The sequence below is a fragment of the Gobio gobio genome (genome assembly GCF_949357685.1).
Source record: "Gobio gobio genome assembly, chromosome: 9".
In the NCBI taxonomy this organism is placed as follows: Eukaryota; Metazoa; Chordata; class Actinopteri; order Cypriniformes; family Gobionidae; genus Gobio; species Gobio gobio.
Window position 1 is genome coordinate 57,989,692 of NC_137115.1, and position 12,500 is coordinate 58,002,191.

The 12,500-nt window shown below is 47.9% G+C and overlaps 2 protein-coding genes across 2 annotated transcripts in view; one reads left to right on the plus strand and one right to left on the minus strand.

Annotated features, from left to right (window-relative positions):
* Nucleotides 1-12,500, minus strand: part of LOC307131457 (cytochrome P450 1A1-like) — a 174,793-nt gene that overhangs the window by 155,659 nt on the left and 6,634 nt on the right. Inside the window, 3 exon segments of the mRNA XM_079825118.1 lie at nt 871-983; nt 1,216-1,329; nt 1,420-1,486. Of these exon segments, the coding sequence (XP_079681244.1) occupies nt 871-983; nt 1,216-1,329; nt 1,420-1,434 (242 nt within the window). The 5' untranslated portion in view covers nt 1,435-1,486.
* The window catches only part of LOC307132052 (uncharacterized protein), a gene marked incomplete at both ends in the record, with an annotated part of 279,581 nt that continues 272,297 nt past the window's right edge, over nt 5,217-12,500 (plus strand). The window contains 8 exons of the mRNA XM_079826185.1: nt 5,217-5,254; nt 5,440-5,571; nt 5,656-5,715; nt 5,800-5,919; nt 6,100-6,183; nt 6,328-6,579; nt 6,676-6,850; nt 7,214-7,268. Of these exons, the coding sequence (XP_079682311.1) occupies nt 5,217-5,254; nt 5,440-5,571; nt 5,656-5,715; nt 5,800-5,919; nt 6,100-6,183; nt 6,328-6,579; nt 6,676-6,850; nt 7,214-7,268 (916 nt within the window). The remainder of the gene's footprint in view (nt 5,255-5,439; nt 5,572-5,655; nt 5,716-5,799; nt 5,920-6,099; nt 6,184-6,327; nt 6,580-6,675; nt 6,851-7,213; nt 7,269-12,500) is intronic.

Here is a 12,500-nt window from a genome sequence, read left to right on the forward strand (position 1 = left end):
TCCCTCACGGCTTCTAGTGTCATTTCTGACATTAGTCTGAGTGAGATTGGCCTGTTTTGTTGTTGAGTATCTGAAGCTCCGCCCTCTTATGGAAGGGGGGCGGGGAGCAGCAGCTCATTTGCATTTAAAGGGACACACACACAAACAGCGTGTTTTGCTCGCACAAATAGGGGCAAATTTGATGCGATAATAAATGATCTGAGGGTATTTTGCCCTGAAACTTCACACACACACACACACACACACACACACAAACACACACAATCTGGAGACACCAGAGGTTTAGATCACATCTTCTGAAAGGGGCGTAACGTTTGCTCAGAGATATCGGCTCTTCTCAGCAGCCGAACCGCAGGACGTCACTCTTTCACTTCTGCATTTCACTGAGAAACTTCAGCTCTGAATCACAGAGAAAAACAGAACTGTCAATCAAACAGCAACTGCTGAGGTCAGAGGTCATCGATCCAGGCTGCAGTCACTGAAATCCGCAAGCAGACTCAGTTCAGACTCGCTGCGATTGTTCAAATCTAATGACGTTAGAGGAGAACTGTGTTTGAGTGGAGGATTCTGGGTAATGAGCGAAACACACACACACTCTGGGCCATCACAGACGTGACATCATGAGGAGACCCGACTGACCATCTGAGCCGAGGACGAGAGATTTACTGAATATTCAAAACATGCCATACCATAATGATCTGATTACATTCATGTGAACGATCATCAATACATCAGTGTGTGTGTGAGTGTGTGTGCGTGTGTGTGTGTGTGTGTGAGTGTGTGAGTGTGTGAGTGTGTGAGAGTGCGTGTGTGTGAGTGCGTGTGTGTGTGTGTGTGTGTGTGTGTGTGTGTGTGTGTTCATGTACTCACGGCATCATGCTCAGCTTTCCTCCAGACTTCACTCCTTCTCTCTTCTGGACGTAGTTTGCAGGAATCGTTCCCTCTCGGCCGACGCCGTTCTTCGCTTTATACCAGTTCGGGTCCTTCAAACACAACCAGAGCATCTGAGAGATCAATCATTTCTCAACATTTGGACACTTTATATAACTCAAATATATCAAAATGTATGCATGTGTTCTAAAATGGCAAAGAATATTTTCAGTGCAAAAAAAAAAAAAAAATCATACTATCAATAAAAAAAAAATGATGTTTGACCGAAGCTTAACATTAAGAGTGTCACATGACATCACCAGCTGTCTCCTGATTGGCTGTTACCTTGGTTACGCTGATGATGGTCAGCAGGTCTCCTTTGCAGAAGGGAAGGTCCTGCCCGGTGCTGCCCTGGAAGTTATACTTGGCCACACACTCGGTGCCGGGCGGCCATGCTGCCTACCAGAGGAACAACACATCATTAATACACACTCCCTCATGCACTCCCTCATCTCTGCCGAGTGTGTGTGTGTGTGTGTGTGTGTGTACCTGTAGAGCAGACATGATGAGCGATGCTGAGACTCTGAGCGTCACACACTGACCTCAACCATCAGACCTGAGGAGACAGAACACACTCATTCAGACTGTGTGTGTGTGTGTGTGTGTGTGTGAGTGAGAGTGAGAGTGTATGACAAGCAACACAACGCCCCTCAAATCATCGAGAACAGGAAGTGAGAACAGCAATGACACAGATTTTCCATCAAACTGCTGAGTAGGAGTGTGTGTGTGCGAGAGTGTGCGTGTGAGTGAGACAAGTGTGTGTGTGTGTGTGTGTGTGTGTGCGAGAGTGTGCGTGTGAGTGAGACAAGTGTGTGTGTGTGTGTGTGTGTGTGTCTGTGTGTGTGTGTCTCTGACTGTGTGCCATGTGTTCCCCATGTGCATCAATGAGCCTTGGCCGCCCATGACCCTGTGGCCGGTTCTATAGATTCAACGTAATATAAGTCATATTTGCATCAACGTGTGCCTTATTTTGGATTATCTAGTGAATTTGAACTTCATGACCCTGTGGCCGGTTCTCCACTGGTCCGTCATGACCCTGTGGCCGGTTCTCCACTGGTCCTTCATGACCCTGTGGCCGGTTCTCTACTGGTCCTCCATGACCCTGTGGCCGGTTCTCTACTGGTCCTTCATGACCCTGTGGCCGGTTCTCCACTGGTCCTCCATGACCCTGTGGCCGGTTCTCTACTGGTCCTCCATGACCCTGTGGCCGGTTCTCTACTGGTCCTTCATGACCCTGTGGTCGGTTCTCCACTGGTCCTTCATGACCCTGTGGCCGGTTCTCCACTGGTCCTCCATGACCCTGTGGCCGGTTCTCCACTGGTCCTCCATGACCCTGTGGCCGGTTCTCCACTGGTCCGTCATGACCCTGTGGCCGGTTCTCCACTGGTCCTTCATGACCCTGTGGCCGGTTCTCCACTGGTCCGTCATGACCCTGTGGCCGGTTCTCCACTGGTCCTTCATGACCCTGTGGCCGGTTCTCTACTGGTCCTCCATGACCCTGTGGCCGGTTCTCCACTGGTCCGTCATGACCCTGTGGCCGGTTCTCCACTGGTCCTTCATGACCCTGTGACCGGTTCTCTACTGGTCCTCCATGACCCTGTGGCCGGTTCTCTACTGGTCCTTCATGACCCTGTGGTCGGTTCTCCACTGGTCCTTCATGACCCTGTGGCCGGTTCTCCACTGTTCCTTCATGACCCTGTGGCCGGTTCTCCACTGGTCCTTCATGACCCTGTGACCGGTTCTCCACTGGTCCTTCATGACCCTGTGGCCGGTTCTCCACTGGTCCTTCATGACCCTGTGGCCGGTTCTCCACTGGTCCTCCATGACCCTGTGGCCGGTTCTCCACTGGTCCTTCATGACCCTGTGGCCGGTTCTCCACTGGTCCTCCATGACCCTGTGGCCGGTTCTCCACTGGTCCTCCATGACCCTGTGGCCGGTTCTCCACTGGTCCTCCATGACCCTGTGGCCGGTTCTCCACTGGTCCTTCATGACCCTGTGGCCGGTTCTCCACTGTTCCTTCATGACCCTGTGGCCGGTTCTCCACTGTTCCTCCATGACCCTGTGGCCGGTTCTCCACTGGTCCTCCATGACCCTGTGGCCGGTTCTCCACTGGTCCTCCATGACCCTGTGGCCGGTTCTCCACTGTTCCTTCATGACCCTGTGGCCGGTTCTCCACTGGTCCTTCATGACCCTGTGGCCGGTTCTCCACTGGTCCTCCATGACCCTGTGGCCGGTTCTCCACTGGTCCTTCATGATCCTGTGGCCGGTTCTCCACTGGTCCTTCATGACCCTGTGGCCGGTTCTCCACTGGTCCTTCATGACCCTGTGGCCGGTTCTCCACTGGTCCTTCATGACCCTGTGACCGGTTCTCCACTGGTCCTTCATGACCCTGTGGCCGGTTCTCCACTGGTCCTTCATGACCCTGTGGCCGGTTCTCTACTGGTCCTCCATGACCCTGTGGCCGGTTCTCCACTGGTCCTTCATGACCCTGTGGCCGGTTCTCCACTGGTCCTCCATGACCCTGTGGCCGGTTCTCCACTGGTCCTCCATGACCCTGTGGCCGGTTCTCCACTGTTCCTTCATGACCCTGTGGCCGGTTCTCCACTGGTCCTCCATGACCCTGTGGCCGGTTCTCCACTGTTCCTTCATGACCCTGTGGCCGGTTCTCCACTGGTCCTTCATGACCCTGTGGCCGGTTCTCCACTGGTCCTCCATGACCCTGTGGCCGGTTCTCCACTGGTCCTTCATGACCCTGTGGCCGGTTCCCCACTGGTCCTCCATGACCCTGTGGCCGGTTCTCCACTGTTCCTTCATGACCCTGTGGCCGGTTCTCCACTGGTCCTCCATGACCCTGTGGCCGGTTCTCCACTGGTCCTTCATGACCCTGTGGCCGGTTCTCCACTGGTCCTCCATGACCCTGTGGCCGGTTCTCCACTGTTCCTTCATGACCCTGTGGCCGGTTCTCCACTGGTCCTCCATGACCCTGTGGCCGGTTCTCCACTGGTCCTCCATGACCCTGTGGCCGGTTCTCCACTGGTCCTCCATGACCCTGTGGCCGGTTCTCCACTGGTCCTCCATGACCCTGTGGCCGGTTCTCCACTGGTCCTCCATGACCCTGTGGCCGGTTCTCCACTGGTCCTTCATGACCCTGTGGCCGGTTCTCCACTGTTCCTTCATGACCCTGTGGCCGGTTCTCCACTGTTCCTTCATGACCCTGTGGCCGGTTCTCCACTGTTCCTTCATGACCCTGTGGCCGGTTCTCCACTGGTCCTTCATGACCCTGTGGCCGGTTCTCCACTGGTCCTCCATGACCCTGTGGCCGGTTCTCCACTGTTCCTTCATGACCCTGTGGCCGGTTCTCCACTGGTCCTCCATGACCCTGTGGCCGGTTCTCCACTGGTCCTTCATGACCCTGTGGCCGGTTCTCCACTGGTCCTCCATGACCCTGTGGCCGGTTCTCCACTGTTCCTTCATGACCCTGTGGCCGGTTCTCCACTGGTCCTCCATGACCCTGTGGCCGGTTCTCCACTGGTCCTCCATGACCCTGTGGCCGGTTCTCCACTGGTCCTTCATGACCCTGTGGCCGGTTCTCCACTGGTCCTCCATGACCCTGTGGCCGGTTCTCTACTGGTCCTTCATGACCCTGTGGCCGGTTCTCTACTGGTCCTTCCTTGGAGCACTTTTGATAGAGACTGACCACTGCAGACCGGGAACACCCCACAAGAGCTGCAGTCTTGGAGATGCTCTGACCCAGTCGTCTAGCCGTCACAATCTGGCCCTTGTCAAACTCGGACAAAAAGAGTCTCATATCAAGTCTCATGTCAAGTCTCATGTCAAGTCTCATGTCAAGTCTCATGTCAAGTCTCATGTCAAGTCTCATGTCAAGTCTCATGTCAAGTCTCATGTCAGGTCTCAGGTCAGGTCTCAGGTCAGGTCTCAGGTCAGGTCTCAGGTCAGGTCTCAGGTCAGGTCTCAGGTCAGGTCTCATGTCAGGTCTCATGTCAGGTCTCATGTCAGGTCTCATGTCAGGTCTCATGTCAGGTCTCATGTCAGGTCTCATGTCAGGTCTCATGTCAGGTCTCAGGTCAGGTCTCATGTCAGGTCTCATGTCAGGTCTCATGTCAAGTCTCAGGTCAAGTCTCATGTCAAGTCTCATGTCAAGTCTCAGGTCAGGTCTCAGGTCAGGTCTCAGGTCAAGTCTCAGGTCAAGTCTCAGGTCAAGTCTCATGTCAGGTCTCAGGTCAAGTCTCAGGTCAAGTCTCAGGTCAGGTCTCATGTCAGGTCTCATGTCAGGTCTCATGTCAGGTCTCATGTCAGGTCTCAGGTCAGGTCTCAGGTCAAGTCTCAGGTCAAGTCTCAGGTCAGGTCTCAGGTCAGGTCTCAGGTCAAGTCTCAGGTCAGGTCTCAGGTCAGGTCTCAGGTCAGGTCTCAGGTCAAGTCTCAGGTCAGGTCTCAGGTCAGGTCTCATGTCAGGTCTCATGTCAGGTCTCATGTCAGGTCTCATGTCAGGTCTCAGGTCAGGTCTCAGGTCAGGTCTCAGGTCAAGTCTCAGGTCAAGTCTCAGGTCAGGTCTCAGGTCAAGTCTCAGGTCAAGTCTCAGGTCAGGTCTCAGGTCAGGTCTCAGGTCAAGTCTCAGGTCAGGTCTCAGGTCAGGTCTCATGTCAGGTCTCATGTCAGGTCTCATGTCAGGTCTCATGTCAGGTCTCATGTCAGGTCTCATGTCAGGTCTCAGGTCAGGTCTCAGGTCAGGTCTCAGGTCAAGTCTCAGGTCAAGTCTCAGGTCAGGTCTCAGGTCAGGTCTCAGGTCAGGTCTCATGTCAGGTCTCATGTCAGGTCTCATGTCAGGTCTCATGTCAGGTCTCATGTCAGGTCTCAGGTCAAGTCTCAGGTCAAGTCTCAGGTCAAGTCTCAGGTCAGGTCTCAGGTCAGGTCTCAGGTCAGGTCTCAGGTCAGGTCTCAGGTCAAGTCTCAGGTCAAGTCTCAGGTCAGGTCTCATGTCAGGTCTCATGTCAGGTCTCAGGTCAAGTCTCAGGTCAGGTCTCATGTCAGGTCTCATGTCAGGTCTCATGTCAGGTCTCATGTCAGGTCTCATGTCAGGTCTCATGTCAGGTCTCATGTCAGGTCTCATGTCAGGTCTCATGTCAGGTCTCATGTCAGGTCTCATGTCAGGTCTCAGGTCAAGTCTCAGGTCAAGTCTCAGGTCAGGTCTCAGGTCAGGTCTCAGGTCAAGTCTCAGGTCAAGTCTCAGGTCAGGTCTCATGTCAGGTCTCATGTCAGGTCTCATGTCAGGTCTCATGTCAGGTCTCATGTCAGGTCTCATGTCAGGTCTCATGTCAGGTCTCATGTCAGGTCTCATGTCAGGTCTCATGTCAGGTCTCATGTCAGGTCTCATGTCAGGTCTCAGGTCAGGTCTCAGGTCAGGTCTCATGTCAGGTCTCAGGTCAGGTCTCAGGTCAGGTCTCATGTCAAGTCTCAGGTCAGGTCTCAGGTCAAGTCTCAGGTCAAGTCTCAGGTCAAGTCTCAGGTCAAGTCTCAGGTCAAGTCTCAGGTCAAGTCTCAGGTCAAGTCTCAGGTCAAGTCTCAGGTCAAGTCTCAGGTCAAGTCTCAGGTCAAGTCTCAGGTCAAGTCTCAGGTCAAGTCTCAGGTCAGGTCTCAGGTCAGGTCTCAGGTCAAGTCTCAGGTCAGGTCTCAGGTCAGGTCTCATGTCAGGTCTCATGTCAGGTCTCATGTCAAGTCTCATGTCAGGTCTCAGGTCAGGTCTCAGGTCAAGTCTCAGGTCAGGTCTCAGGTCAGGTCTCAGGTCAGGTCTCAGGTCAAGTCTCAGGTCAGGTCTCAGGTCAAGTCTCAGGTCAGGTCTCAGGTCAAGTCTCAGGTCAAGTCTCAGGTCAAGTCTCAGGTCAAGTCTCAGGTCAAGTCTCAGGTCAGTTGTTCGCGAGTCCAAGTTGTTTGTGAATTAAGTGCGACTCGAGTCGAAGTTGCAGACTCGAGTTTCCATCTCTGCTACGTTCAGAGTTTTATTCCAGCGAGACTACAGCCCGTCCCGAGTCTCCATGCCAGAGACCAAAGCGGATTGAGCGAGTCCTGAGTGTGTGTCCCAGAGGCAGAAGACACAGAGACATCTGTCACATCTGCAAACCTTCTCTTCAAGGTTCCCTCATCTGCGGGTTCTAGATTAAGGACCCTCAGGTGCTCCAGGAGATCAGCCTCCCACAGATCTTCGTGTTCACGGCTGTTAAAACGGATTCCAGCTCCTTTCCCACTTTCCCACTGCATTGTCTCCCAGCACAACCAGTGGATGAAGTCACCGCCATCAGACTGCTTCCTCAACCACGTGCAACGTAAATATCACTTAATGCCAAGGTCTCTGGAAAGAGGTTTGGTTATCATTTTCTAATTTACATTAGAGGTAATATAACGGATGCTAGTTCATAACAAATAATCTTTCGTTTATTTGTTTGATGCATAATAAGCAGTGGTGTAAAGTAACAAATTACAAATACTCTCGCTACTGTAATTGAGGAGTTTTTCTCAGGAATTGTAGTTTAAAAACAGTGTACTTTTACTTTTACTTGAGTATATTGTAAGTGCTGTATCGGTATGTTTACTGCGTTATTTTCCCTAAACCTGCCGTCGCTACATTATGTTTATTTTTGTCCTGTCAACGTGATTGGCCAAGGCGAATAATAAGAAGCTAATAATAATAATAAGCTTTATGAAAGATGGTTGTTGCTGGTTACTGTATGATGACTGAAATCTCAGCGTAGTTTCTCAACTGAGCGAAGAGACAACGCGTCCAGAGTTACGTGTTTCTTAAAGGGGCGGTACACTTCATTACAAATCATATATACAACTCCAAAATATACTTACCAGCATAATTAAATCAGAAGAAAATCCAATAAAAAATTAAAAATATATTCAAAATAAGAGAATCAGAGTTTTTAATAATAAAGAAAAGATTTTGAGTGAAAATTATAATCACATTACAAGTGCATATTTTAATGTAATGTGTTCTAATGGCGATTTAAAATTGTCGTCAATGTATATAGCAAATAACTTTCATAAAACATCAGATTTATATTTAAATCAGGTTTATGTTTTTAATTACAAGCAAAATAACCAGTGGTGAAAATGTTTACTTTAGAGTTACTGGATTGTGATTTCTGAAGTGTGTTCTTTTAACAAAGAAAACATCCACTGAAATTAAAGCAGTAATGAATGTGTCTTAAAAAGAAAGAACTGCTTTTAACTATGGCTGTCAAAAACTTAATTGCATCCAAAATAAAAGTTTGTGTTTACATAATATATGTGTGTGTACTCTGTTAATTATTATTTATATATAAATACACACACAAGCATGTATATATTTAAGAAAAAAATATTTTTATATATAAAACATTTATATTGATATATATTATAGATTATACAAATGTATATACAGTATATACATGTAAATATTTCTTAAATATATACATGAATGTGTGTGTATTTATATATAAATAATAATATACAGAGTACACACACATATATTATGTAAACACAAACTTTTATTTTGGATGCGATTAATCTTTTGACAGCCCTACTTTTAACATAAGATTGTTAATGTACGACGCTTTGCAACCTTTTTTAATGAACCGCAAGAAAACCTCTACAGACTGGTGTCATAAATGTTATCAGATTATTGGTTGCTTTCTCAAATATTACACGGCTGTATTTTTAGTGCTAGCAGTCAAAAATAAAATTTGGAGAAATATTGAAATACTGTTGATCTCATGTTTTTTTTGTTCTTACTGAGAATCATCCGTAAAAGAGGAAGCTACATTTTTAATTTGCAAGATTCAGAGCATAATACTCACGACTCTTGAGCACTTTCACAAGGGCTGCTCTTTACTCCTACTTTGAGTAGTGTTTAGGAGCGGTACTTTTACTCTACTAGCAAAGGTTCTTCACCTTAGCTACTAATAAGCTACTAAAGCTACCTTAGCTACTAAAAGCTACTAATAAGGTTCTTCACCTTAGCTACTAATAAGCTACTAAAGCTACCTTAGCTACTAAAAGCTACTAATAAGGTTCTTCACCTTAGCTACTAATAAGCTACTAAAGCTACCTTAGCTACTAAAAGCTACTAATAAGGTTCTTCACCTTAGCTACTAATAAGCTACTAAAGCTACCTTAGCTACTAAAAGCTACTAAAGCTACCTTAGCTACTAAAAGCTACTAATAAGGTTCTTCACCTTAGCTACTAATAAGCTACTAAAGCTACCTTAGCTACTAAAAGCTACTAAAGCTACCTTAGCTACTAAAAGCTACTAATAAGGTTCTTCACCTTAGCTACTAATAAGCTACTAAAGCTACCTTAGCTACTAAAAGCTACTAATAAGGTTCTTCACCTTAGCTACTAAAAGCTACTAATAAGGTTCTTCACCTTAGCTACTAATAAGCTACTAAAGCTACCTTAGCTACTAAAAGCTACTAATAAGGTTCTTCACCTTAGCTACTAAAAGCTACAAATAAGGTTCTTCACCTTAGCTACTAAAAGCTACTAATAAGGTTCTTCACCTTAGCTACTAAAAGCTACTAATAAGGTTCTTCACCTTAGCTACTAATAAGCTACTAAAGCTACCTTAGCTACTAAAAGCTACTAATAAGGTTCTTCACCTTAGCTACTAAAAGCTACAAATAAGGTTCTTCACCTTAGCTACTAAAAGCTACTAATAAGGTTCTTCACCTTAGCTACTAAAAGCTACTAATAAGGTTCTTCACCTTAGTTTCAGAGAAACAACAGTTTATCTTTCCATAAGATAACGCAACTCTTCCATAGCCACACTCAACTTAATCACATGTGCATCTTATGAACTTTATTCCTCTATCATTCATTGATAAGATAAATCAGACCAACTCTCTAAGGACTAATGTCCCAGACTAAGAGAGAGGAAGCTGGTCATCTGATGTACTCATGACCAGTGTTGGGGGAAGCGCATTACTTTTCAAATTTACAACAAAATATCTGAGTTACTTTTTCAAAAAAGTAACACAAGTTACTTTTTCACATTTATTTGACTGACAGCTCTCCTGCCCCCATGTTGTGAAAAATAAGTGGAAAGGCGTTGTGTGTAAACATGATGGTTATTGTAGTTCTAGACTAACTCGCACAATAAAGATTCTGTCCTCCTCAAAATGAATAAAATCAGTCAAATGCAAAATCAGAGTACTCAAACCTCAAATATATAAATGTTAAATAGAACAAATATTTGTATGCATTTAATCTACCTTTATTGACCAATGTCGTGCTGCTGACCTTTGATGATTCAGTTAAGCCATGAGCAAAAATTACTAGATTTTTTGTTTTTATTGGTAAAACGTTTTTCTCCTGCGTCCTATTCTCCATTATCCAGAATGGCAGCACATTTTTACCTCAGCCTGAGGCCTATTATTTCAATTTTGGTATGAAGAGGTCTTTACATTAGCACAAAAAAGGACTTTTTTTGCTATTAAAAAACAAAACTAAAAAGCAAGCCCAGCCCAGGTGAGAAAAAGTAACGCAAAAGTAACGCAAAAGTAACGTAACGCATTACTTTTCTTAAAAAGTAACTCAATTAGTTACTTTTTAAGGGAGTAACGCAATATTGTAATGCATTACTTTTCAAAGTAACTTCCCCCAACACTGCTCATGACCACACCTTAAGTGATGGGATCCAAGAATCACAACGTGAATACCAATCACTACATTACTCAGTGTCTTTGGCTGGACCAAAGTAAATTCACTATAGTGGTTTTTTTCATTCTTTCATGCATTCATTCGTTCTTTCTTTCATTGCTTTGGATACTTCCAGACCCTGACAGTCACCTCTGTTTGTGGAACTGATAGTTGAGGTTAAGCACTCTCAGGTATGAGCTCCATTTCCTCAGTGTTTGAGAGTTCACTGCAGTTCATTCAGCTCTGAGGAACTAGTGCTAACGGTCAGATCCCTGTGCTAACGGTCAGAACCCTGTGCTAACGGTCAGAACCCTGTGCTAACGGTCAGATCCCTGTGCTAACGGTCAGAACCCTGTGCTAACGGTCAGAACCCTGTGCTAACGGTCAGATCCCTGTGCTAACGGTCAGATCCCTGTGCTAACGGTCAGATCCCTGTGCTAACGGTCAGAACCCTGTGCTAACGGTCAGATCCCTGTGCTAACGGTCAGATCCCTGTGCTAACGGTCAGAACCCTGTGCTAACGGTCAGAACCCTGTGCTAACGGTCAGATCCCTGTGCTAACGGTCAGATCCCTGTGCTAACGGTCAGAACCCTGTGCTAACGGTCAGAACCCAGTGCTAACGGTCAGAACCCAGTGCTAACGGTCAGAACCCTGTGCTAACGGTCAGATCCCTGTGCTAACGGTCAGATCCCTGTGCTAACGGTCAGAACCCTGTGCTAACGGTCAGATCCCTGTGCTAACGGTCAGATCCCTGTGCTAACGGTCAGATCCCTGTGCTAACGGTCAGAACCCTGTGCTAACGGTCAGAACCCTGTGCTAACGGTCAGATCCCTGTGCTAACGGTCAGATCCCTGTGCTAACGGTCAGATCCCTGTGCTAACGGTCAGAACCCTGTGCTAACGGTCAGAACCCTGTGCTAACGGTCAGATCCCTGTGCTAACGGTCAGAACCCTGTGCTAACGGTCAGATCCCTGTGCTAACGGTCAGAACCCTGTGCTAACGGTCAGATCCCTGTGCTAACGGTCAGAACCCTGTGCTAACGGTCAGAACCCTGTGCTAACGGCCAGATCCCTGTGCTAACGGCCAGATCCCTGTGCTAACGGCCAGATCCCTGTGCTAACGGCCAGAACCCTGTGCTTACGGTCAGATCCCTGTGCTAACGGTCAGATCCCTGTGCTAACGGTCAGATCCCTGTGCTAACGGTCAGAACCCTGTGCTAACGGTCAGAACCCTGTGCTAACGGTCAGAACCCTGTGCTAACGGTCAGATCCCTGTGCTAACGGACAGATCCCTGTGCTAACGGTCAGATCCCTGTGCTAACGGTCAGAACCCTGTGCTAACGGTCAGATCCCTGTGCTAACGGTCAGAACCCTGTGCTAACGGTCAGAACCCTGTGCTAACGGTCAGATCCCTGTGCTAACGGTCAGATCCCAGTGCTAACGGTCAGATCCCAGTGCTAACGGTCAGAACCCTGTGCTAACGGTCAGATCCCTGTGCTAACGGACAGAACCCTGTGCTAACGGTCAGATCCCTGTGCTAACGGTCAGATCCCTGTGCTAACGGACAGATCCCTGTGCTAACGGACAGATCCCTGTGCTAACGGACAGATCCCTGTGCTAACGGACAGATCCCTGTGCTAACGGTCAGATCCCTGTGCTAACGGTCAGATCCCTGTGCTAACGGACAGATCCCTGTGCTAACGGTCAGAACCCAGTGCTAACGGTCAGATCCCAGTGCTAACGGTCAGAACCCAGTGCTAACGGTCAGATCCCTGTGCTAACGGACAGATCCCTGTGCTAACGGACAGATCCCTGTGCTAACGGTCAGATCCCTGTGCTAACGGACAGATCCCTGTGCTAACGGACAGATCCCTGT